Genomic DNA, 27,033 nt, shown 5'->3' with positions numbered 1-27,033 from the left:
CGTGCGCGTGCCCTCCGGGGGTGGGCCTACGACTATAAGGGGTGGAGGCTGGGCTGCCTTGCTCGGCGTTCTGCGGTGGACAGTGCGTTTGTCTTCGGTGCGTTTTGTGGCGGGAAGCTACTGCGCTGCTGCTTGAAACCGACTTTCCTCCCGACTCCTACACGACCTGCTGCTACAGCCGGCTCTTCCCCCGGAGGTGAGCGGCCCTATGGGCTTCCCCGGCTCCCGACTCCCATCGCCCGAGTGCAGGCCGGGCCAGCAGCCTAGCAGGGCTGGGGCTGCGCCGCTGGGAGCCTCTCTCCTCGCCCTCAACCCTACCCGGGTTCGCCAGTCAGCCGCCCAGCCCTGTTTTGTCTTGAAATGGCCCTATCTAGGATCCACGTGGGCCATCCCTTGCCCACCAGTGCTGGGTTAGGCGTCCCTGCCATACCCTCCCAAGGCACATTCACCATCTCCTTCCTATCCCAGCACTTAGCCTGTTGAGTGGTAACAACCCTTTGTCTACAAGGTTTGCCATGTGGGCCTAGTATCTTCCAGGGTACCTAACACATTGCAGAAATTCATGGTATGTTGGTTAAATAAATGAAATTGACAGATTTGCCCCTCAGATTTATTTGGATTTGCAAAAAATTTGTAGTTAACTCCAATCTGTGATATGGGAGAGACTTCCAGGCAGGTGGTTTTCTCTAGCGCAGGCTCTATTTCCCATTTTACCCGCCGCCCCTCTGCAAAAGGCCTGGACTTGTTTCAGGAAGGTGACTGATACCTGCACTGTAGCACAGGGGTTGTGCATTGTGCAACCCCTTTGCACAATTTGCAGGAACAAAGTTTTCAAGAAAGTAAAAATTTTAAGAAGTGTTCTTGAATTAGTCCAAGAAGCAAGACTGGCTCCGCAGCCATGAAATTTGAAATGTAAATATACTTGGAGAGTCGCTGTGTAGGAATATCCCCTGGTCCCTGTCTCCCTCACTGGCTAAGCCTCTCCTTCAGCTCCGTGGGAGGACAGAAGAGTCAGTGCTAGATGCATGCATATCCCAAAAGGGTGTAGATTGATTCTTTCCTCTCTTTCCTCAGGATCCAGAGGCCTTCCAGAAGCAGAAGGCAGCTCTGCTGCTCTGCGGAGGAGTAGGGTCCTTTCAGCCATGAAGCATGTGTTGAACCTCTACCTCTTAGGTGTGGTGCTGACCCTACTTTCCATCTTTGTTAGAGTGATGGAGTTCCTAGAGGGCTTACGAGAGATCCCATCGCCTGGGACCTCCTGGACCACCAGAAGCCAGCTAGTCAACACAGAGCCCCCCAAGGGCCTTCCAGACCATCCATCTAGAGGCATGTGATAAGACTTCTTTCTATGCTGGCCATATTTTGCAACACTGACCTACACGTGTCCAGATGGGAGTCCCATTCTTAGCAGGCAAGCTGAGCACCAGTGTAACCAGAGAACTATTACTAGGCCTGGAAGAACCTGGCTAACTGGATCCTCATTGCCTGGACAAAGCCTGTTTAGGTCGGCTGCCATGATTTACGCATGTAACCCTAGCACTTTGGGAGGCTGAGGCAGGTGGATCACCTAAGGTCAGCAGTTTGAGACCAACCTGTCCAACCTGGTGAAACCTAGTCTCTACTAAAAATACAAAAGTTAGCCGGGCGTGATGGCAAGTGCCTGTAATCTCAGCTACTCAGAAGCTGAGGCAGCTGAATTGCTTAAACCCAGAGGGTGGAAGTTGCAGTGAGCCAAGATCACACACCTTCACTCCAGCCTGGATGAAAGAGCAAGATTCCATCAAAAAGAAAGAAAAGAAAGAGCCTGTTTAATGCACAGGTGTGAATGGATGGCTCATGGCTGTGAGACAGGTTGAATTCGCCCTTTCCCCAGGGCCTGCTGTATGCTGTGCTTTCTTCAGCAGTATGGCTCTGACATCTCTTAGATGTCCCAACTTCAGCTGTTGAGAGAGGATGTTTTCAACTCTGTTTCCTAAACATCTGCCAGGGGTTCCTTTAGACATGAGTGTCTTATGCTCCATTATTTGGTGTTCAGCCTCTCTTCCGCGAGAGCTCCTCCATGTTTGGATAGCAGTTGAAGAGGTGTGTGGGTGGGCTGTTGGGAGGGAGAGGATGGGGTGTTCAGTGCCCATTTCTCATTGTTTTGCATTTTAAAGTCCTTCCCCCAGCATAGTGTGTGTTGGTCTGAAGGGGGTCGTGGGATGCCGGAGCCTGCTCAGGTTACGGACATTGTGGCCACTATGTGGCTTAAATGATTTTTTCTAATTAATAAAGCGGAATACGTGTTTCTACTATGTGCCATGTTGGCTTCTGCCCTTGAAATTCTTGGTAGGGAAGGGTCTTAATTTCTAGACCTGAGGCTTAACATCTTAAAACTTTGGAGCAGGAAAGTGCTTAAACCACTTTGTTTAAAACATAATAAACCTCTGAATTTGGGGGCAGAAACAGTTGGGTCTGCCCTGTATCAACCAGTTGTGTGAGCCTAGGCCACGACTACTGTAGTCCTCTCGTGACTAGATCTGTAAAGAAGAAAAATGAGCGTCGCCACTTCCAGCCCCTCTCCTTGAGTCTCTGGGACAAAGAGGACTGTCAGTCCAGGAGGCCGTGGCTTTTTTCTTCTGTGCTCTTCAGCATGTTTTACTTACCCACCAAAAAGACTGCTTAATTCCAGTTGTTCTCAAAGTCAGTTGGTAAAGTGTCCACACTACAGATGATTATTTCTGCTCTCCCAGATCTAAGCAACTTGGCCTTTCCTCAAAAGTTGGAGCTATTTTTTTTCCTTGTATCCACCACTCTTCTCCCTGTCCCATGTACAATTGTATCCACTCCTCTGCCTGTGACAGTATTTTACACTCCCATCTCAGTGTGTGCATCATTTGATTAATTTGATTTACTTTTGCCAAAGGGAAACAGTAGAGTACAGTGTCTTCTCCGAAACCAGTTTTGCTTCTTGAGTGAGTATTCCCAGAGTGTCACGATAGAAGTCTCTGGGTTAAGCATCACTTTCATTTATTGCACTGTGGTTGACATTAGTGTTACTTATCAAGTATTTCCAGTTTCCCACCTTCTGGATACATGGTAAGTTGGTCCCCTTGTGGTTGACTGGGTTTATGTGACTCTTACTTTGTTAGCATAGTACTACTCTCAAAAATGTAGGTGGCTTTTTCTGATTTCAGACAGTTTCATGTGCCAGTAGTTGCCCTTTCCTAGTCATATTTCTTGTATTTGATATATTTTCTCATTCTCATGCCTCTGTAATTTGGGTATTTTTGAACTTTCAATTGGAGAGCTGCACTTTAAGCCTCTCCTCCAAGTGGTTTAGTTGAACCCTTGTGGTTGGATGGGGCCATGTCTTTAGTTCTAGCCAGTGAGCTGTGAGTGGTAGTGACTTGGGTTAATTCTACATGAGAGCATTTCAGTGCTGGAGAAACCTGTGAGGCCCTCTTTTTCCTTCTGTGCAGTGACCAGCAGTGTTTCATATGGAACTGTTCCATTAGTGTAGGTCCTGGAATGATGATGCCATGAAGCAGAGCCCTTAATCTGTCCAATCTGACTGGGATGTGGAAGAGAATTCTAGACCGGTTGCTTTCTCTAGGGCATGCTCTTGTATTTCCCTTTACCCACCACCCGTCTGCAAAAGGACTGAGCCTGTTGCAGGAAGGTGACTGACACCTGCACTGCAGCACAGGAATTGTGCTACTGATATCTGGGGATTTTGTTAACTGAAGTGTAACAGTCTATCCTGACTGATACATTGTGTACAGCACCTATTGGATGCCAGGCATCAGCTAAGACCTCATCACTACCTGCCTCAAAATGTACAGGAGGTAGTAGGGGGAAACCTTGTGAACAAATAATGTGCCATGGTTTTATGATAGACATGTGTATACAGGATAGGGGGTATATAAAGATATTTGTAGGCAGGAGGAAAAACTTTAGAGGATTTCAATTTTTTAAAAATGAGTAGGTTGTAGGCCTCCTGGTCAACTTAGGGAAAGGTGTCTGAGTAAAGAGAACACTGTCAGCAAAGGCACGGATATGAGCCTATGCACAGCTCATTTAGAAAACTGCAAGTACAGTCCAGGCACGGTGGCTTACACCTGTAATCCTAGCAGTGGGAGACTGAGGCTGGTGGATCACCGGAGGTCAGGAATTCATGACCAGCCGGGCCAACATAATGAAACCGCAACTCTACTAAAAATACAAAAACTTAGGCAGGCGTGGTCACAGGCACCTGTAATCTCAGCTCAGTAGGCTGAGGCAGGAGAATTTCTTGAACTCGGGGGTTGAAGGTTGCAGCGAGCCGAGATCACACCATTGCTGTCCAGCCTGGGCAACAAGAGTGAAACTCCATCTCAAAAAAGAAAAAGAAAAATGCAAGTACAGGCTAGGCACAGTGGCTTATACCTGTAACTCCAGTGCTTTGAGAGGCTGAGGCAGGAGGATTGCTTGAGCCCAGGAGTTCAAGACCAGAGAACAGAGCAAGACCCTGCCTCTATTATAAAAATTCAAATTAAAAAAAATTTTTTTTTCCATCCAGGATCTCACTTTGTTGCCCAGGTTGGAGTGCAGTGGTTCAATCTTGGCTCACTGCAACCTCCACCTCCTAGGCACAAACAATCTTCCTGCCTCGGTCTCCCGAGTAGTAGGGACCACAGGTGTGCACCACTACCCCCAGCTAATTTTTGTATTTTTTGTAGAGACAGAGTTTCACCATGTTGCCCAGGCTGTTCTTGAACACCTGGACTCAAGTGACCTACCTACTTCAGCCTCCCAAAGTGCTGGAATTATAGGTGTGAGCCACTGCACCTGCCCCCCCCGCATCCATTTTTTTAAAAATATTAGCTGGGCATAATGATGCATACTTGTAGGCCTAGCTACCAAGGAGGCTGAAGTGGGAGGATAACTTGAGCCCAGGAATTTGAGGCTGCAGGGAGCCATGATCATGCTACTGTGCTCCAGCTTGGGTGACAGAACTAGACCCTGTCTCTTAAAATAAAACATTAAGGCCAGGCACTGTGACTAACACCTGTAATCCCAGCACTTTGGGAGGCCGAAGCGGGTAGGTCATTTGAGATCAGGAATTCGAGACCAGCCTGACCAATATGGTAAAACCCCATCTCTACTAAAAATACAAAACTTAGCTGGGCATGGTGGCGTACACCTGCAGTTCCAGCTACTGGGGAAACTGAGACAGGAGAATTGCTTGAACCTCCAGACTGGGTGACAGAGCGAGATTCCATCTATAAATAAATAAATAAATTTAAAAAGTGCAAGTACAAATTTTAAATCTTACTAGCTTGTGGCCTGAACTCTAGTGCCACCTAGTGGACTCTAAAGACGGGACTATTTTATATACGTACTATGTGCTGTGTAACGCTTTCTGAATTTGAATGACTGCTTCTAAAGCTTAAGATACAATCTAGTCATGCATTGTCCACTAAAAATATAATGCAAGGCACATATATAATTTAAAATTTTCTAGTGTCCACATTAAAAAGTAAAAAGAAACAAGGTACTTTTTACGTATTTAACCCAATATATTAAAGATATCATTCCAAAATATAACACAAAGTATTATTAAGGAGATATTTTAAATACTTTTTTTGTGGTACTAAGTGTGTATACTGGTACTAACAATATGTCTTTACTTGGATTTTGCACAATTTAGTTAGTTTTTGTTGGTCGTGCTGGTTGGTTTGTTGTGTCTTTTTTGAGAGTCTTGCTCTGTCGCCCAGGCTGGAGTGCAGTGGCATGATCTTGGCTCACTGCAACCTCTGCCTCCCAAGTTCAAGCAATTCTCCTGCCTCAGCCTCCTGAGTAGCTGGGATTACGGGCACCTGCCACCATACTGGACTATTTTTTTGTATTTTTGGTAGAGACAGGGTTTCACCATGTTGGCCAGGCTGGTTACGAACTCTTGCCTTCATGTGATCCACCTGCCTCAGCCTCCCAAAGTGTTGTGATTACAGGTGTGAGCCACTATGCCTGGCCTGGATTTGCCACATTTTAAACACTCACTGCTCACATGTGGTAGGTTAGTGGCTACTGCACTAGACAGTGCAGGTCTGGCCCAGGCTTTTCATTTTACTGCTGAGAAAATTGGCAGAAGACGACTATGTCACTTAGACAGTGCTACTGAGCTGATTGGTAGTCAGTTCTAGAATGCAGCTCTATTCTCCGCTGCATGCTTTTTTTTGGTCTTTTTCTAAAACTCTGAAATGCAGTATAACAAAGCATGTTAATAATGAGCTTTGTTTGTTACTCCTGGGACATTCTTAAGTGGGAACATGGGATTTGACTCCTTTCTTTTCTTTTTTTTTTTTTAATTAAAGGCAACCCAGTATAAAATTTAAAATTATAAAATGGGTATTACTTAGAATGTTTTCATGCTGCCTTGCCCATAGACCATCAACAATGCCTACAGACTTGATTTGCTTTGTACGGCAAAAATATGTCAAATTAATCACCTATAATTAATCACTTGAACACTGTTTTTATTACTATTTTATTTTAGGCCATGTCCATACACATGGGGAATTTTTTTTTTTTTTTTTTTGAGACAGTCTTGCTCTGTCACACAGGCTAGAGTGCAATGGTGAGATCTCAGCTCACTGTGACCTCTGTTTCCTGGGCTCAAGCAATTCTCCTGCCTCAGCCTCCTGAATAGCTGGGATCACAGGCATGCACCACCACGCCTGGCTAATTTTTGCATTTTTAGTAGAGATGCGGTTTTACCATGTTGGCCAGGCTGGTCTTGAACTCCTGACCTCAAGTGATCTGCCCGCCTCAGCCTCCCAAAGTGCTGGGATTACAGGTGTGAGCCACCATGCCCAAACTGGAAATTTCTGTATTATTTTAATCGTATGAATGCAATTTGGCATCTTTTTTCTTTTACTTACCATTATAACCTGCAGAATCAAATAATTAATAAAAGTTAAATAGTTCAATGTAATCTGAGGAATTCTAATTTGGAGAACATTATACTCATATAAGACTTATTAGCAAAATGTAATGTTAAATTTAAAAATATTATATGAAGTTCTCAGATTTTAATAGATCTTAGGTGCCCAGGGATGACAGAACTTAATAATTGGATGGGAGAATATAGAGAAAGCAAGACAATACATGCTGGAAATGTGCTAAAAGTGCTTCAAAGGAAAGCTATTACCCAATAACTAAAAAGAAATCGCTTTCATCTCACTTTTTATGTAAAGCTTTCCCTTCTTTTTTGTATATTTCTTCTTGGTGGTGGTGGGCTGTACTTGTTGGGGTTAGTATATCAGTTGTCGATTGCTATGTAACACATACACATTAACTTAGCAGTTTCAAGCAATTATTATCACATACGGTTACTGATGGTCAGGAATTTGGGAGTGGCTTAGCTACATGGTTCTGGCTCAGAGCCAGAACCTCTCATGAGTTTGCAGTCAAGCTGTTGGCTGGGACTGCAGTCATCTGAAGTCTCATCAGCAGCTAGAGGATTCATTTCCAAGTTAGCTCACATGGCTGTTGGCAGGCCTTGGTTCCTGGATGGCTATTGGCTGGAGGCCTTAGTTCTTCATCATGTGGACTTCTCCATAAGGCGGCTCATGACATGGCAGATGGCTTCCCCTTAGGTGGAATGATAAGGGGGCAAGGGCCAGGGCGGGGCTGGTATGGAGAGAGAAAGCTACCAAGATGAAAGCTGCAGTGCCTTTTATAACCTAATGTTGGAAGGGACATACCACTACTTGCGTCTTATTCTTTCAGTCACACAGCCCAACCTTGATACGTAATGGATAGAGACTTAGAGAGACTACTCCAAAGACCAGGAGGCGGGGATCACAGTCTTGAAGACTGGCCACCACAGTTGCCTTTTCCTTTTCAGGTCACTTACAAGGGTTTTTGTTGCTATGGAGGTGGATGTGGGCATATCGAAGGATACATGTTATACAGGCCTTTATTATGCAAACCTCTGCAGTAAAACAATGAAAAATACACCCCTGCCAAGACAGTTATACAGTGTTGAATTGAAGTGGAAAGGAAGGAATCAGAATTTCAAATGACAGAATGCCTAAAGTCTGCCTGTGCACATGTATGAATATGCATTAGGGAGAAGTAAAAGAGTGACCTGAAAATCTTCCTAAAGTAATATTGTCTAGAAAGTTTGAGAGGTTTAAATGTGGCCGACAAGATTTCCTGAAGATAAAATGTTCCTGGGGCCTTAATAGTTACGAGAACTTTGCCAAATCAAGAAAGCAAATATATAGGAGTCTAAAAATTATTCAGTTTTGCATAATCATTTCAGAGTACCAATTATAATTTTATTTTTAATTTTAAAAAGTTTCAAAAAAAGCAAGAGAACCAATTACAATATTGAAAGGAAACAGAGGAAGGATAGATTCGGGGCCAATTATATTCCCATTTGGGTTTTTGTTACTATAAAAATGGAAATATCAAAGATTTTAGAAAATGAGTATGGTAATAGAGTACAAATCTGCAAATGATGAATCAGTAATTATATCTTTATATCACACAGGATATGTTTGTGATATTGATGTATTAATGCACTACGAATTAATTAATTAATTAATTTTGAGATTGAGTCTTGCTCTGTCACCCAGGATGGAGTGCAGTGGTGCAATCTCAGCTCACTACAACCTCTGTGATATGATTTGGCTGTGTCCCCACACAGATCTCATCTTGAATTCCTATGTGTTGTGGGAGGGACCTGGTGGAAAGTAATTGACTCATGGGGGCAATTCTTTCCTGTGCTGTTCTCATGATAGTAAATAAGTCTCACAAGATCTGATTGTTTTTGTTTTGTTTTTCAAGATAGTCTCACTCTGTTATCCAGGCTGGAGTGAAGTGATGTGATTTCAGCTCACTGCAGCCTCTGCCTCCCAGGTTCAAGTGATTCTTCTGTCTCAGCCTACCAAGTACCTGGGATTACAGTTGCCTGCTACCATGCCTGGCTAATTTTTGTATTTTTAGCAGAGATGGGGTTTCACCATGTTAGCCAGGTTGGCCTTGAATTCCTGACCTCAGGTAGTCTGCCTGCCTCGACCTCCCTAAGTACCAGGATTATAGGCATGAGCCACTGTGCCCAGCCGAGATCTGATGGTTTTTTAAAAAAAGGAGGAGTTCCCCTGCACGAGATCTCTCCTTTGCCTGCTACCATCCGTGTAAAACATGACTTGCTCCTTCTCGTCTTCCATCATGATTGTGAGGCTTCCCTAGCCACATGGAACTGTAAGTCCAATTAAACCTCTTTTCTTTGTAAATTTCCCAGTCTCAGGTATGTGTTTATCAGCAGCATGAAAATGGATTAATACAGTAAATTGGTACCAGGAGTAGGGTATTGCTGAAAGATACCTGAAAATGTGGAAAGGACTTTGGAACTGGGTAATAGGCAGAGGTTGGAACAGTTTGGAGGGTTCAGAAAAAGACAAGAAAATGTGGAAAAGCTTGGAACTTTCTAGAAACTTGTTGAATGGTTTTACCAAAAATGCTCATAGTGATATGGATAATAAGGCCCAGGCTGAGGTGGTCTCAGATGGAGATGAGGAACTTGACAGGAACTGGAGCAAAGGTGACTCTTGTTATGTATTAGCAAGGAGACTGGCAGCATTTTGTCCCTGCCCTAGAGATTTGTGGAACTTTGGACTTGAGAGAGATGATTTAGGGTATCTGGTGAAAGAAATTTCTAAGCAGCCAAGCATTCAAGAGGTGACTTGGGTGCTGTTAAAAGCATTCAGTTTTCAAAGGGAAACAGCATAAAAGTTTGAAAAATTTGCAGCCTGACAATGTGATAGAAAAGAAAATTCCATTTTCTGAGGAGAAATTCAAGCCAGCTGCAGAAATTTGCTTAAGTAAGGAGAAGCCAATTGTGAATCTCCAAGACAATGGGGAAAATGTCTTCAGCACATGTCAGAGGTTTTTATAGCAGCCCCTCCCATCACAGGCCTGGAGGCCTGGGAGGAAAAAGTGGTTTCATGGGCTGGGCCCAGGGTTCCCAGGCTATGTGCAGCATGGGGTTTGGTGCACTGCATCCCAACTGCTGTAGCCATGGCTGAAAAGGACCAATGTAGAACTCAGGCCCTGGCTTCAGATGGTGCAAGTCCCAAGCCTTGGCAGCATCCATGTGGTGTTGAGCCTGCAGGTGCACAGAAGTCAAGAATTGAGGTTTGGGAACCTCCACTTAGATTTCAGAAGATGTATGGAAATGCCTGGATGCCCAGGCAGAAGTTTGTTGCAGGGGTGGGGGCTCTCATGGAGAACTTCTGTAAGGGCAGTGCAGAAGGGAAATGTGGGGGTCATAGCCCCCACACAGAGTCCCTGCTGGGTCACCATCCTCCAGACCCCAGAATGGTAAATCCACCAACAGCTTGTACCATGCACCTGGAAAAGCCACAGACACTCAATGCCAACCTGTGAAAGCAGCAGGAGGGAGGCTGTACTCTGCAAAGCCACAGGGGCAGAGGTGCCCAAGACCATTAGAACCTACCCCTTGCATCAGCACGACCTAGATGTGAGACATGGAGTCAAAGGAGATCATTTTGGAGCTCTATGATTTGACTGCCCTGCTGGATTTTGGATTTGCATGGGCCTGTAGCCCCTTTGTTTTGGCCAATTTCTCCCATTTGGAATGGCTGTATTTACCCAATGCCTGTACCCCCATTGTATCCAGGAAGTAACCTGCTTTTTTTTTTTTTTCTGAGACAGGGTCTTGCTCTGTCACCCAGGCTGGAGTGCAGTGGTGCAATCTTGTCTCACTGCAACCTCTGCCTGCTGGGTTCAAGCGATTCTTCTGCCTCAGCCTCTCAAGTAGCTGGGATTACAGGTGCACACCATCACGCCTGGCTAATTTTTGTATTTGTAGTAGAGACAGGTTTTCATCATGTTGGCCAGGCTGGTCTCAAACTCCTGACCTCAGGTAATCCACCTGCTTCAGCCTCCCAAAGTGCTGGGATTACAGGCGTGAGCCACCGGGGCCGGCACCTGCTATTGATTTTATAGACTCATGGGTAGAAGGGACTTCCAACTTGTCCAGTTGCCTTGTCTCAGGTGAGACTTTGGACTGTGGACTTTTGAGTTAATGCTGAAATGAGTTAAGACTTTGGGGGACTGTTGGGAAGGCATGATTGGTTTTGAAATGTGAGGTCATGAGATTTGGGAGCGGCCAGGGGTGGAATGATATGGTTTGGCTGTGTCCCTACCCACATCTCATCTTGAATTCTCACATGTTGTGGGAGGGACCTGGTGGGAGGTAATTGAATGATACGGGCAAGTCTTTTCTGTACTGTTCTCATGATAATTAAGTCTTATGAGATCTGATCATTTTAAAGAGAGGAGTCTCCCTGCACAAGCTCTCTCTCTGCCTGCTGCCATCCATGTAAGACATGACTTGCTCCTCCTTACCCTCTGCCATGATTGTGAAGCTTCCCCAGCCATGTGGAACTGTAAGTCCAACTAAACTTCTTTCCTTTGTAAATTGCCCAGTCTTGGGTATGTCTTTATCAGCAGCATGAAAACAGACTAATGCACTCTGCCTCTCAGGTTCAAGAAATTCTCATGCATTAGTCTCCTGGGTAGCTGGGACTACAGGTATGCACCACCACACATGGCTAATTTTTGTATTTTTAGTGGAAACAGAGTTTCACCATGTTGTCCAGGCTGGTCTTGAACTTCTGACCTCAAGTGATTCACCCAACTCAGCCTCCCAAAGTGCTGGGATTATAGGCATGAGCCACTGCGCCTGGCCTGCACTGTGAATTTATAATTCCAGTGATTAGATATGGATATTAATGTTATTCATTTTCTTTTTACCTTAAATATTTTGTTTGTTCTTAATAATAATTTTTAAATATTTGAAGATACAAATATCCTTAAATACTTTTAAAGTCATGTTAAAAAATATTCTGATTTCAAAAATTGATAATTCATTTGGAAATTGTAGAAATATGAGAGGGTCCTAATTTTGAAAATGAGGCACTCTGATATAGGTCAGTTGTACAAGGACATCAGTACATTAGTACTGGTGATTTCTTCATGTTTGGCAATTATAGTCAGGTACTTCTTTTATGAATTTAAAATTAGTAATTTATTTTATGACCAACTTTTCAGGAGCTGTTATTGTGAAAGTCTTTTTGCTACTGTGAGTTTTATCCAGTCAGAAACAGGAACCAGTTGTAAGCAATTACTTGTATTGCTGCAAACAATTTTTAAAACCTGCCAAATAAGCAATGCCTTGCTATTCAAAAGAAAAAAAAAATCATTGGTTTAACTCCATAGCTCTTTTTTTTTTTTTTTTTTTCTTGAGATGGAGCCTCGCTCTATCCCCCAGGCTGGAGTGCAGTGGCACCATCTCAGCTCACTGCAACCTCCACCTCCCAGATTCAAGCAATTCTCCTGCCTCAGCCTCCCGAGAGTAGCTGGGATTACGGGCATGCACCACCATGCCCAGCTAATTTTTGTATTTTTAGTAGAGACAGGGTTTCACCATGTTGGCCAGGCTGGTTTTGAACTTTTTACCTCAGGTGATCCACCCACCTTGGCTTCCCAAAGTGCTGGGATTACACATGTGAGCCACCATGCCACAAAAGAAAAAAAATTCAAATTTCATCCCTGAAAAATTGTCTCCTTCATGAGATCAACACCTGTGGAAAGAAAAGAAAAAAGAAAACATTATCTCCTTCAAACTAACCTGATAAGGTTTACGAATACGATAAATCCTCAATATTTAAAATAGTATAGTGCCACCATGTGAATAGGCAGTTCAAGACAATGTAAAATAAATTCTGAAATTGGCTCACTATAGTTAAGACTTTTGATTCTGAGAAAGGTGGCATTGTCCTCATGAATCTCAATGAGGCTTAAACTGACCTTCCTATTTAATAGCACAACCTTCCACCACATCCATCCCCAACATTCCTGCTCCCCCTTATCCTGTTCTTTTCTTTCTATAGCACTTACCACCTCCTAACACACTATATCATTTTTTTTAATTGTTGGAATCCCCTTGCTTAAATGTAGGCTTTTTATTTTGTTCATTGATTTATTCCAAGCATCTAGGATAATGCCCATCATATATAGTAGACACTTAATAACTAATTGTTAAATGAATGAATCTCAAATCAGTAGTGAAAGATGTAACATACTATACTATAAGTGACATGGGACAATTGATAGCCATCTGGGGAAATACAGACAAACACATTGGTTCTAGACTTTACCTCACACACCAGGAAAAAACCTAGGTGGATTAAAGACTTAAATAGAAAGATAATAACCGTAAAAGTAGTTCAGGAAACCATGGGGAAATTATTGCATAATCTTAGAATGGGGAAACTTTGTCAAAATATCATACAAAATCCCAAAGCCATAAATGAAAATATTATAAAACTACAATAAACATATTCAAAGACAAATTTAAAATTAGGAAAAAAATCACAACTCAATCTTTCCAATATGAAAATATTGCCTAAAAAATAGATAAGAAAAAGACCAGTAGCCTAATAGAAAAATTGGCAAATGTTGTGAATTAAAAATTCATAGAATAAAAACCAATGAAGGAAATGAAAAGATACCCAATTAAAATTACATTGAGATACTGTTTTAAAAACTTTCAGCCTGGTAAATTCAAAAGCTTGATGACATACTGGGATGGTAGATCTATAAGAAGCACAAGCTCTCAAACATTATTGGTAGAAATATAAATTGGTATACTTGTTATGATGCCCATTACAGTGGTATCCACCAGCATATACACTATTTTTTTTTTCAAATTATTTATTTGTTTTGAGACAGGGTCTCACTCTGTTACCCAGGCTGGAGTGCAGTGGCATGATCTCGGCTCACTGCAACCTCTGCCTCCTAAGATCAAGTGATCCTCCCACCTCTGCCTCCTGAGAATCTGGGACCACAGGCATGCACCACCATGCCTGGCTGATTTTTTCTATTGTTTGTAGGGATGGAGTTTCACCACATTGCCCAGGCCAGTCTCAAACTCCTGGACTCAAGCGATCTCACCTCAGTCTCCCAAAGTGCTGGGATTACAGGCATGAGCCATCACACCTGGCTCATATTCATCCTTTCACACCAATTCTACTTCTTTTTTTTTTTTTTTTTTTTTTTTTTTGAGACAGAGTCTTGTTCTGTCACCAGCCTGGAGTGCAGTGGTGTGATCTTGGCTCACTGCAACCTCCCAATCCCTGGTTCAAGCAATTCTCCTGCCTCAGCCTCCCAAGTAGCTGGGATTACAGGCATGTACCACCATGCCCAGCTACTTTTTGTATTTTTAGTAGAGATGGGATTTCACCATGTTGGCCACGATGGTCTCAATCTCCTGACCTCATGATCCACCTGCCTCAGTTTCCCAACAATTCTACTTCTAAGAGTTTATTCTTGTTACCAATCAGGATTAGCTAGGTTACGGTGAGGTAATAAACAATCTCAAAACATTAATGGCTTAAAATTACAAAGGCCTTTTAAAAATGTCTCACTAGGGCCATGGAAACACTATCCTTTAAAACATATCTAAAATGGCCTGGCCAAGTTGCTCATGCCTGTAATATCAGCACTTTGGGAGGCCGGCCGAGGCTGGTGGATCACCTGAGGTCAGGAGTTCAAGGCCAGCCTGACCAACATGGAAAAACTCTGTCTCTACTTAAAATATTAAAAAAAAAAAAATTAGCTGGGCGTGGTGGTTCATGCCTGTAATCCCAGCTACTCAGAAGGCTGAGGCAGGAGAATTGCTTGAACCTGGGAGGTAGAGGTTGCGGTGAGCCAAGATCACACCAATGCACTCCAGCCTGGGCAACAGGAGCAAAACTCCGTCTCGAAAAAAAAAAAAAAGTTTTAATAATTGCTGTGTTTAACAACTGGCTTGTAACATTCTGGAAAATGCAACAACCAGCTCTCATGACCTCTTTTGGTCTGGCTCCAGGACACAACTGTGCCACTGCCTTCTCCTTTGCCCACTGTTTCCAAATGAATAAGCCTGTTTGTTTGGTTAATAGGTGTTTATTTCTTTTTTAAAAAAAATCTCCTTTTCTCTCCCATGAGAGGGGGTAGGGAAGAGGAACTCCCTTTCTCCTACCCTTAGACTTCTCTGAGCAGGTGAACAAGTCACACAGAAGTTTTGTAACAGGCTTCACTGGGAGGCAAGAGAATGAAAGCCTGTTCCCCAGAGACTTCCTTGCATCTGGCCAGCTCACTGCTGTCTTGGCATAACTTTGGGAGGGTCATATTCCCCATTTGGAGTATGACTGAATGTTTAAAAAGTGGAATAGGCTGCATTACTGCTGGTTTGTAGTTGGTGGAAAGAGGGAGAAAAGAGCCTGGCACATCCTCTGTCCTTCCTCTCCTCTTCTTTTTTTTTTCCTTTTCTGTTGTCACCATCACATTCCTTGATGTCATTCCTGCCATTGTGAGCTGACAGGCCCTCCCGGCCCTGGTGGACAGCCCGTAAGTAAGGAGAGGAGAAAGAGCTGGGGAGGTGGGGGCAGATCACATCAACATCTTGCCATTGGGCTGGGTCTACGTGGAGCCCCAGAAATGTTCCCCAGCCCATTCTTCCCAAGAATCAATGAGTAAAATCAGGGGCTTCCCACCTGAGGTCAGGGAACCAGGCCCTGGAGTGGAACTTGGGGTGGAAAATGGCCTTCTTTGTCAACTAATTCATTCTCCAGAATTCAACTTGTTCTCCGACTCGGTGGTGTTTGAAAGCAACTTTATCCAGGTACCCTCGTGGCGCTCAGGGCCAGCTGTCTTTCTCTTTCCAAAACTTGTTCCTAGGGGATGGTTAGGAAATGCTGTGGCCTTTGAAAGCCCTGGGGAGGACAAAGAAGCCACCAAAGCTAGAGAAAACCAGAAGGTCTGGGTCCCATGTTCACCTCCATTTATGCCTGTATTATATTGAGGATCCCAGCAGGTCATCTGCTTTAAGGAAATCAATTTATACCTTACAAAAGGAGAGATCAGAGCTCAGTCTCCAGGCAGGATTCACAGGCCCTTTCTGGGCCACTTGTTCAAACTGGATGGTTACAGGGAATGAAGGTTGCTGTTAGAAACTCTGCTCTGAAATCCAACCTCCTCACTCTGGGTGGTTTAGAAACAGCCTTATTTGAAAGCAAAGACACTGGGTAAATAGGCGTTGCCCAGATCCTACCATTCCCTAAAAGGGTGGTGTTGACATGACCAATGGAAGTGAGCCTGGGATGGAGCTACTGGGAGTGGAGGGTGATCGTTTTCCTAAGTATCAAGTCTTCCGCAGGTGCTGCCTGCCTCCCTCTAGCGGTCTAGCCTGAACCCGCGCTCCTGTGCAGGAGAGCATAATCAGTTAGTCAGCCGGTAAGCACACACTAAACATCTACTGCATGCAGAGCAGGAGGTACAGAGAAAGATCAGAGAGTGTCCCTGGCCAGGAAGCCTATGAGTTTGGTTTACCTGTTATTTGGTAACTGTCTAAGCAAGTTGTATGTCAGAGAGTTTGGACCAGCTGATGCCCCAGGCGTGGCTGCAGAGAGTGTTAAAGGCATTCTTTCTGGACTTTGTCTGAAGACTTTACAGAAGGGTCTTAAGCCATTCTTTAAGAGACTGCTGAGATTTTGGTAAGTGGAAGAGCAGGGGGGAGTATATCCCAGACAGAGGGGCTTCAGAGTACCTGAGGAAAGGCAGGGAGACTGGAATGCAGGGAGGTCTGCAAGACAGACCCATTCAAATGGAGGGGGAAAGCAGCCAGGGGTTATAGGAGAGAAGGTGGGAACAGTTGGAGGTGAGTATTGGGCTTCATTTAGAGACTCTTTACAGAGCAATGAGCTACTCCCTGATGGAGTCTCAAGATTTTGGAGAGCTGTGTTTATGGCTCCTGCTGCTCCTGTGCTGCCCCTGGCAGATGTGTAGTTGGGTGATCAGCTGGCAAATCTGGGGTGAGCTCATTCCTAACATACCCTTGGTGGAGACAGAGCAGTAACATTGGAAATCCAGTCTCAGGATCTAATTTCTAGTTATTTCTATTTGGGTGTAATGATTTGGCTGCAAATATGTTCTCTTAATGTGTTTTCTATTCTTTTTTTTTTCTTTTTTTTTTTTTTTGAGATAGAGTCTTGCTCCATCACCCAGGCTGGAGTGCAGTGACGCGATCTCAGCTCACTGCAACCTCCGCCTCCCAGGTTCAAGCGATTTTCCTGTCTCAGCCTCCTGAGTAGCTGGTCTGTAGATGCCTGCCACCACACCTGGCTAATTGTTGTATTTTTAGTAGAGATGGGGTTTCACCTTGTTAGTCAGTCTGGCCTTGAACTCCTGACCTCAGGAGATCTGCCCTCCTCAGCCTCCCAAAATGCTGGGATTATAGGCATGAGCTACAGCACCTGGCCTCTTAATGTGTTTTCCTTGGCCTGATATTAAAACTGTTTAGATTATCTGAATGGACACTAAGTTACCAAGGCAGCAGCAAACTCAGAACCTGCTAGGGAGAGACTGACTCCCACAGTAAAGTTCAAAGTTTGATTTTTTGAAGAAATGTTTTGATAGAGACAAAGCCTCACTATGTTGCCCAGGCTGGTCTTGAACTCCTGGCTTCAAGTGATCCTCCTGCTTTGGACTCCTAAAGTGCTGGGATTATAGGCATAAACAACCACACAGCTCAAAGTTTACTTGAAATGATGCAATCCACATATTAGTTATAGTTATCATTGTTACAGTGCAGTTACACTGCTTCCTCTCTCCGTCTCCTCCACATCACCATCACTATCATCATCCCAAAGCAGCATCACCCACAAACATTTATTGGACACTTAATGTGTACAATCCTCTGTGTTTTGCAGAGGACATGAATTTCATTCCTCAACATGGGCTCCAAGAAGTGTCACTTTTTTTTTTTTCCAAAATCAAAAATCACTTTTCTTGGAACACCATCTGGTCAGGCTGGTGGGAAATTACATTTCAGTCATCCCCTGGGCTTTCCCTTGTCCCCACTTCCACCAAGGACTGTGCAGTGGTGTCGATGGTTTTACAAAGTCTAGAACATTGGCTGGGATAGTGGCTTGTGTCTGTAATTCCAGCACTTTGGGAGGCTGAGAAGAGAGGATCAAACAGGAATTTGACACCAGTCTGGGCAACATAGTGAGACCCTATTCTGTATTTTCTTATATATATATTTTTTGAGACAGAGTTTTACTCTTGTCGCCCAGGCTGGAGTACAGTGACATGATCTCAGCTCACTGCAACCTTGCCTCCCGAGTTCAAGCAATTCTCCTGCCTCAGCCTCCCCAGTAGCTTGTATTATAGGCATGCACCTCCATGCCTGGCTAACTTTGTATTTTTAGTAGAGACAGGATTTCTCCATGTTGGTCAGGCTGGTCTCGAACTCCTGATCTCAGGTGATCTGCCTGCCTCAGCCTCCCAAAGTGCTGGGATTACAGGCGTTAGCCACAGCACCTGGCCCCATTCTCTGTTTTCTAAAAAAGATGTAGAGCATTGGGAGAAGGTCCTCTGGCCTTGGGAACAGAGGGGTCCCTCCTCATACATTCCTTACCTTGGTCCCTGTGGCTCCTTAGTGGCCATACTTCTGGTGCTTTTCTGCCAGCCATGCACAGTGAAGTGAGGGGTGTCTTAGCTGAGACATAGTGCCCAGTGCCAGGCCACGCATCCAGTCTTTCTGTCCTGTGACAGCCTCCTGGTGCTTCCAGAGAATAGGTCCTCATTCCAATCAAGACCCAGCAACAAGATGGCCCCTTCCTCATCCTGGGATTAGTGCTCCAAACCTCCCTCAACTCAAGCTCTCTGGGTCTTCCCCATTCAACATCTCTTTCCTCACTTTCCTCCCCTTCTGGACTTTGTTCACACAATCTCCCTTCTAGGCCACTAGAAACCAGGGCCAGCTTCTCCTACCCAAGGGTGGGGGAATGAAAACTTCAGTGCCACTCAGCTTTTTCTTGCTAGTGCATCTTTTCACAGTTAGATAAAACAGAGGACACAGAGAAGGACAACACAGGGCTCCTGAGGCCAAGGACCTTGAAGTCTATTTGGGGAAGCCAACGAAAAGGATCAATAGCAGGTCAGGGCCCAGCCCTGTGTGCCGTACACCTGCCCCCAGATGAAGCGCCCCTTTCCAGCATCTGTATCTTTCCACATCTTGTTTTCTGCTTCTTTCTGACCCATGTACCTCTGGCTGATTTCTAGGTCACTAAGCCCGGGAACTGGAAAGATGTCTGTGAAAGGTCTACCACCGTGATCCTTGGGGTGACCTCCTCAGTGCCCTCCCTGCCACTCCCCAATGTCCTCCTGATGGCCAATGTTACCTGGCCCCGGGGTCCGTTTTCCACCTGGAACACACCTGGTGATGCCCCAGTCATCACCCTCAGCAGGTAAAGGCTTGAGGGAGGGTCTGGAAGGGATGGAATGATTGACTGGGATATGCATTGCTTTGTAGCTGGATTTTAGATCAAAAGAAAGGACAATGTTCTTTAGTGCATAAACTCTTTAGAATTCATTCATTTATTTGTTTAGCAAGTATGTATGTATGTACATATGTATGTATGTATGTATTTAGAGACAGAGTTTCACTCTTGTTGCCCAGGCTGGAGTGCAGTGGTGCAATTTTGGCTCATTGCAACCTCTGCCACCCAGGTTCAAGTGATTCTCCTGCCTCAGCCTCCTGAGTAGCTGGGATTATAGGTATGTGCCACCACAACCAGCTAATTTTGTATTTTTAGTAGAAACAGGGTTTCTCCACATTAGTCAGGCTGGTCTTGAACTCCTGACCTCAGGTGATCCATCCACCTCTCGGCTTCCCAAACTGCTGGGATTACAGGTGTGTGCCACCACGCCCAGCCTAGCAAGTATTTATTTAGTGTCTGTATATACCAAGCCACTGTGCTTTGTGCAGGGATAGGGCAGTATGCAGTCTTTGTCTAGAGCCTAGTTTTTGAGAATCCTGGCTTCCTTTTTTTGTGAGAGAGAGAGAGACAGAGGGAGAGAGAGAGAGAGAGAGAGAGAGAGAGAGTGTGTGTGTGTGTGTGTAGACACATTTCCATGTCTTTTAAAATCTCTTTTTAAATATTTTGATAATTTCTATTCAGTAATATGAATGAATTAAAATTTACTTGACCAGTTCCCTATTATTAGACATTTAAAAATGTTCTTTTTGTCAATATAGAGGGGGTTTCCAAGGAAAAGGTGGGGATATGAAAGTCAAGCAAAACTCTGAAGTGCTGAGATTGAAAAAAAAAAATACTAGGTATACAGGAGACATCCAGCCTTTTCCTTGCCCTTTCAACACAGTAAATCAGGATATAGGGAGAAAGAGTCCTAGAAATTGAGTCAGGAAATCTTAGTTTCAGGTCATACTTAATAAGATCTAAACTTGGGCAAATCACTTAGCCTCTCTAAGCCTCAGCCTTGAAATCTGTAAAGTGGAATTAATTATACTTATCTTGGCAAGACACAGTGGCTCACATCTGTAATTCTAGCTCTTTGGGAGGCCAAGGTGGGAGGACCACTTGAAGTCAGGAGTTCAAAACCAACCTGGGCAACATAGGGAGATCCTGTTTCTACCAAAAACTTCTAAAAAAAATTAGCTGGGCATACTGGCACACACCTGTATTCCTGCTAAAGTCCTGGCAGTTGGAGAGGAGTCAGTCTTAGCGATCACCCGCACTTTCATTACACGAGCTTTCTCCCTTCAGCATTCCCCAGGCAGAAAGGTAGGATGCCAGTGATGCTGAGCCACCTCTAGGTGGGCACCCATGTGGTCAATTGAAACCACAGCCTTCCCCATGGGAACGTCCTGATTATGCCCAGGCTTCTCCCCCTGAAGTATGTGGAGCTACGAATCTATGACCGGCTCCGACGCATTCTGAGGGTTAGGACAGTGACCGAGAAGATCTACTACCTGAGGCTCCACGAAAAACACCCAGAGACTGTGTTTCAATTCTGGATCCGCTTGGTGAAAATTCTGCAGAAAGGCCTGTCCATCACCACCAAAGACCCAAGAATCGAATTCACTCACTGCCTGGTGCCCAAGATGCCCACCAGCTCCACGGAAACAACAGTAAGTGGGCCTCCCTCCGGGACCTGTCGAGAAATAAGTATATATATATATATATGTAAGTGCGTGTGTGTGTGTGTGTGTGTGTATAGACATGTTTCCATGTCTTTTAAAAGCCTTTGTAAATATAATTTTGATAATTTCTATTCAGTAATATGAATGAATTAAAATTTGCTTAATCAGTTCTAGTGTTAGACATTTAAAAATCAATCTTTCTTTCTTTTTCTCTCTTTCTCTCTTTCTTTCTTTCTTTTTTGTTTTTTTTTTTTTTTTTTGAGGTAGAGCCTTGCTTGTCACTCAGGTGGGAGAGTGATGGTGCGATCTCAGATAACTGCAACTTCCACCTCCCAAGTTCAAGTGATTCTCCTGCCTCAGCCTCCACAGTAGCTGGGATTACAGGCATGTACCACCACACCCAGCTAATTTTTGTATTTTTAGTAGAGACAGGGTTTCACCATGTTGGCCAGGCTGGTCTCAAACTCCTGTCCTCATGTGATCCACCCGCCTTGGCCTCCCAAACTGCTGAAATTACAGGCGTGAACCACTGTGCCTGGCCTTTATTTGTTTATTATTGTAAATAATGCTAAAACAAGTATTTATGTGTATCATCTACATTTCTGGTAATATTCTCAGATTGGTTTTTAGAAGTAGAATTCAAAGAGCATGAACACTTTCAAGGCTCTTGACACATATTACAAGATTATTTCCATACAGATCATACCACATTATACTCTCACCAATATGAGTGTCTGTGTGCCAGGCGCAGTGGCTCATGCCTGTAATCCCAGCACTTTGGGAGGCCGAGGCAGGTGGATCACCTGAGATCAGGATTTCAAGACCAGCCTGGTCAACATGGCGAAACCCTGTCTCTACTCAACATACAAAAATTAGTCGGGTGTGGTGGTGGGCCCCCGTAATGATACTGGGGAGGCTGAGGCAGGAGAATCGCTTAAACCGGGGAGGCGAAGGTTGCAGTGAGCCAAAATTGCACCAGTGCACTCCAGCCTGGGTGAAAGAGTGAAACTCTGTCTCAAAAAAAAAAAAATTAGTAGCTGTGTCACTGTGTATTCTGTTACAATTGAGCAGTAAACATTTTAATAAATTTCCTCATATAATAGGTTAAAAAAAGGGGGGCATCTCTTTGATTTTCAATGAGTTTCAGCATTGTTATGTATATATATATATATATAACAATTGTTACATTGTTATGTATTTATAGCTCTCTCTATATATATAACACAAGATTGTTTATATATATTATATATATCAATGCCACATATGTGTATATACATATATATACAATGCCATATATGTATATACATGTATATATACAGTGCCATATACGTATATATGTATTTATGGCATTGTCTGTTGTGTTCTTTGGCCATTTTTCAATTGGCAATCTTGTGTTTCTCTAAATTGATTTGTAAAATAAAACTTTGATACATCAGGATTTTTGACCCTTTAATTACAAGCTTTTGCAGATATTTCCTCAAGTATTTGCCCTTCTTCTTTGGATTATTTGGGGTATGTCTTTGGCACGCATAAGGCCTTTCCAGGTCCTGCTTGGTGTAGAATCTCAGGAAGGAAGGCCAATAGATGAGACTGTCCAAAACCTTCAGATTTCAGAATCTAAATGCTTTTCTTCTCTCACTTAAGTTATGTGCTTCACGTATGTTGTGACTGACTTTGAGGGTCAGCAGTTTTATAGCCTGACAGCTCTGCCTCTGAATGTTCAGATCTGCACTCTGGACAGAGCAGCCACCATAGTTGACCGGGGAGGGTGTGTGACCCTGCCAGGGGTCCCGTTTTTTTGTCTGATGATTCTGGGGGCTTAATACTGAAGGAACAGATTCCCAGGGCTAGGCTGTGAAACTCAACTGCCATAGGGGTTTGTGATATTACAAAATTCTGCCCTGAGGAGGCCAAGAACACTCTCAGCACACACCTGACTCTAAATTTCTCCATCCAGCCTGAAAACAGCCTCCTGTCAACCCCCCAGCCCAGCGAGACTCTCATGCTGCTGGCGGCTGAGCAAACCAGTGGCAGTTTCTCACAGCTCTCAGGAAAGCCCCAGCTCACAGCAGACAGGTGGGTGCTTCGTGGGGTCAGCTCCAGATCCCTTCCTCCAGCGTGAAGTCATGGGGTCAATGACACCCTCTACCAACCTAGCTCAGTTCCTTTGTATTCTAGATAGTCATGCACATGGCTTTTTCTGTCAAAGAAAAAAAAAAAAAAAAGCCATGTGCATGACTATCTAGAATACAAAGGAACTAGTCTTTGAAAACAAGGACTTTGGCTGTTTGATCTGAATATTCACTCCCAAGGCAAACCCCAGAGTTTTCTAATGACAGGTGTTCAATAAAAGGAGTGAGGATGAGAAAACTAATGCAAAGTAGTGTAAGCTGACAAAGCAGACTCGTGGTGAAGCTAGCTATTGACTATTTCCAATCCAAGCTCGCAAGGGTCCCTGGGGTAAAACCCTAGTTCTCTTGGCCTCATCTGCCTCTTCTTCTTCTTTTATTTTATTTTATTATCATTATTATTATTATTTTTGGAGACAGAGTTTCACTCTTGTGGCCTAGGCTGGAGTGCAATGGCCTGATCTCTCAGCTCACTGCAACCTCCACCTTCTGGGTTCAAGCGATTGTCCCACCTCAGCCTCCCAAGTAGCTGGGATTACAGATGCCCACCACTGCACCCACGTAACTTTTTGTACTTTTTGTTTGTTCATTTTTGAGAAGGAGTCTTGCTCTGTCACCCAGGCTAGAGTGCAGTGGCACCATCTCAGCTCACTGCAACCTCTGCCTCCCAGATTCAAGCAATTCTCCTGCCTCAGTCTCCTGAGTAGCTGGGATTACATGCATCTGCCACTGCGCCTGGCTAATTTATGTATTTTTAGTAGAGACAGTGTTTCACCATGTTAGCCAGGCTGGACTCGAACTCCTGACCTTGTGATCACCAGCCTTGGCCTCCTAAAGTGCTGGGATTACAGGCATGAGCCACCATGCCTGGCCAATTTTTTGTATTTTTAGTAGAGGCGAGGTTTCACCATGTTGGACAGGCTGGTCTCGAATTCCTGACCTCAGGTGATCCAACCACCTAGGCCTCCTAAAGTGCTGGGAATACAGGCATGAGCCACTGCACCTAGCCTTCACCTGCCTCTTCTGCAAAATGGCCAGAATAAGGGAAACAACCAGTAGCTCCAAAGTTTCATTAATTTACTAAATAATAATTGTATTAGATTCTTTCTGTAACAAGTGTTAGAAACTCAAAGAAAGATAGTGCAACCAATATGCTGAACAAGTGCAACTTGTAGGGTATCATCAGAATGCAAATCTATTTTGTCTACCCTTCATAACTTTTTCAGTGGGAGAAGTTTTCCTCTTGCCCCCAGATAAAAGCTGGCTTTCTGGGCAGGCCACATAGCATATGGGTTCTCTCTGAGAATATAAAATGTCCTTTGTCCCATTTAAATTGCAAAAGCAGCCTCAATTCTGAAATTAAAATATCTAATGTCTAAAAATTAAAACTCTGAACTTATCACACCTCCTCCTTATCTCCCTATCAAGGTGACCTTTCCTAGAGGGGAACTGGGTTGTCACTCTTCTTTTTCTGTTTCCTGTTTAAAGTTAACTTTTTTCCTCTTAGGAACTTCTTTCTTTCCTTCCTTCCTTCCTCCCTCCCTCCCTCCCTCCCTTCCTTCCCTCTCTTTCCTTCCTTCCTTCCTTCCTTCCTTCCTTCCTTTCCTTCTTTCTTTCTTTTTTTCCTCCCCTCTGCTCTCCTTTCCTTTCCTTTCCTTTCAACAGTATCTCACTCTGTTGCCCAGGCTAAAGTATAGTGCCATGATCTTGGCTCACTACAACCTCAATTTCCTAGGCTCAAGCAATCCTCCTACCTCGGCCTCCCAAATAGCTGGGACTCCAGGCACACACCATCACGGCTATTATTTTTTTTTTTATTTTTAGTAGAGACAAGGTCTTGCTATGTTGCCTAGGCTGGTCTCAAACTCCTGAGCTCAAGTGATTCTCCCACCTTGCCTCCTAAAGTGCTGGAATTACAGTCATGAGCCATCACAGCTGGCCAGGAGCTTTCTTGGGTTCTTTGCAATCTTTTTGACCCCTCAACTGCAACACTTCCCTTTCATCTGGCCACCCAGCAACTACCTGCCCCCTCCCCTGGCCAACTGTGGCTCTGCAGGGTCCATGCTGTCCCAAGCATTAGCTATCCCATCACCCCTTTAAGAAGTCCTCTTGGGTAGGGCTTACAGTGGCTCCAGGCTTGTATGTACTTTCTCTCTCTCCCTCTGGCACAGTCCACATCTGGTCCTCAGGAAACATCTATTTTGACCAGGCACTGGAGAGGAAGACCTTGCTTCCTAGACACAGAAGCAACTATTCTCCCAGAGCCCTGGAGCCACAGCTCAAGCTCCCTGGTTTGTCCCAGGAAGGCCCTCTCTTTCAGCTTGAGGAGAAGGAGCCAGCAGCTCTTTACAAAGGCCTCTCCCCATGTGACAGCCCAAGCCCTTGGTTACCAAGGCTGGCAATCCCTCAGGCAGCCCAGCTCACTCTCATTTCCCTGATCGTAAATTTTTGGTCCCCTGGATTTTGTCTTGAGTCATAATGCGTTAGATTCTCAACACATTGCAGCAATGCTTAAGGTTCGAAGAGTTGTTTGTTCCTCCAGCAGGGCAGGCCTTAGCTCCAGGCTCCCTCCTCCTCTCCTCTGTGGCTTTCTCTCCTCAGGTTGCCTTTAACATCATTCCACATATGCATATTGTTACTGCCCCACATTTCCATATTTCCACATATGTTCAAGGCACTGGCGTTGGAAAAAGGCATAATTAGAAAGTGGGTGGGTTTTTTTGTTTTGTTTTGTTTTTGCGATGGGGTCTTGCTCTGCCACCCAGGCTGGAGTGCAGTGGCACCATCTCGGCTCACTGCAGGCGCTGCCTCCTGGGTTCAAGCGATTCTCTTGCCTGAGCCTCCTGAATAGCTGGGATTACAGGTGCGTGACACCATGCCCAGCTAATTTTTGTATTTTTAGTAGAGACAACGTTTCACCATGTTGGCCAGGCTGGGCTCGAACTCCTGACCTCAAGTGATCCACCCACCTCGGCCTCCCAAAGTGCTGGGATTACAGGCGTGAGCCACTGTGTCCAACCGAAAGTGATTTTTAAGTTAAATTTTAACAATGTTTTATTTTTCTTCCGTTGCTTTCAATAACCCCAAAATTCCCTGGCCTCCAACAGGAACGATGACACTGCCATTGAAACAGGCAATTACAGAAGCTGTAAGATACCCTCGCCAGTGGCATCTCCAATCAATTTGAATATACCCATGAGAGCTGCTTTGAGCCACAGCCTCTGGGAATAAGAGGACCCTCATGAGCACTTTCTACAAGTTCCTGCAGCCAGTTCCCTAGGAGAGCACTTCTTGGGACCCTGACACCAGACAAAACATGCTCTCCCTGGCATGGGTGTACTTGCTACCACCTCTTATAACACTCCTTTCCCACTGTGGGTCAGAGGACCATGGGAGAGGTGAGATGGTGTTTCCAACAAGGTGCCTCTGTACTTCTGCCAATAAACCTCCAAGTGAGTCTCTAATTGTTGTAGGTTGTGCTATTGGGAGGCTCCAGTTTGGGAAAGGACTGACTGGGAACAGGAGCACAGTTTTTGGAAAAATAGGTGGGAAAAACTACTGTCTGTGTATCAGTCCATTCTTGCATTTTTATGAAGAAGTCCCTGAGACTGGGTATTATTCATTTATTTATTTATTTATGATGGAATCTCGCTCTGTTGCCAGGCTGGAGGGCAGTGGTGAGATCTCGGCTCACTGCAACCTCTGCCTCCTGGATTCAAGCAATTCTCATGCCTCAGCCTCCCGAGTAGCTAGGATTACAGGCATGAAGCACCGCACTCAGCTAATTTTTGTATTTTTAGTAGAGACAGGGTTTCACCATGTTGGTCAGGGTGGTCTCGATATCCTGACCTTGTG

At 44.4% G+C, this 27,033-nt stretch overlaps 2 protein-coding genes across 5 annotated transcripts; both read left to right on the top strand.

The window, feature by feature from the left end:
• The first annotated feature begins 3 nt into the window (after positions 1-3).
• HILPDA (hypoxia inducible lipid droplet associated) lies at positions 4-2,294 on the top strand. The gene is made up of 2 exons (XM_032276058.1): positions 4-196; positions 1,075-2,294. The coding sequence occupies exon 2, from the start codon at positions 1,143-1,145 to the stop codon at positions 1,332-1,334; it is 192 nt and encodes a 63-aa protein (XP_032131949.1). The 5' UTR covers positions 4-196; positions 1,075-1,142; the 3' UTR covers positions 1,335-2,294.
• LOC116550208 (protein FAM71F2) lies at positions 116-26,786 on the top strand. 4 transcript variants are annotated; one of them, XM_032276054.1, is made up of 5 exons: positions 116-196; positions 19,168-19,352; positions 20,788-21,037; positions 23,007-23,125; positions 26,286-26,786. In XM_032276054.1, the coding sequence occupies exons 2-5, from the start codon at positions 19,273-19,275 to the stop codon at positions 26,407-26,409; spliced, it is 573 nt and encodes a 190-aa protein (XP_032131945.1). In that variant the 5' UTR covers positions 116-196; positions 19,168-19,272; the 3' UTR covers positions 26,410-26,786. The 4 variants fall into 4 exon arrangements, with proteins under 4 accessions (XP_032131945.1, XP_032131944.1, XP_032131946.1 ...); XM_032276053.1 differs by lacking the exon at positions 116-196 and adding an exon at positions 14,852-15,450; XM_032276055.1 differs by lacking the exon at positions 116-196 and adding an exon at positions 18,396-19,042.
• The last annotated feature ends 247 nt before the right edge of the window (positions 26,787-27,033 follow it).

Source organism: Sapajus apella, unplaced genomic scaffold (genome assembly GCF_009761245.1).
Source record: "Sapajus apella isolate SASKATOON/1434 unplaced genomic scaffold, GSC_monkey_1.0 scaffold7, whole genome shotgun sequence".
Classification (NCBI taxonomy): Eukaryota; Metazoa; Chordata; class Mammalia; order Primates; family Cebidae; genus Sapajus; species Sapajus apella.
This window is presented reverse-complemented; position numbering and strand designations above follow the sequence as displayed.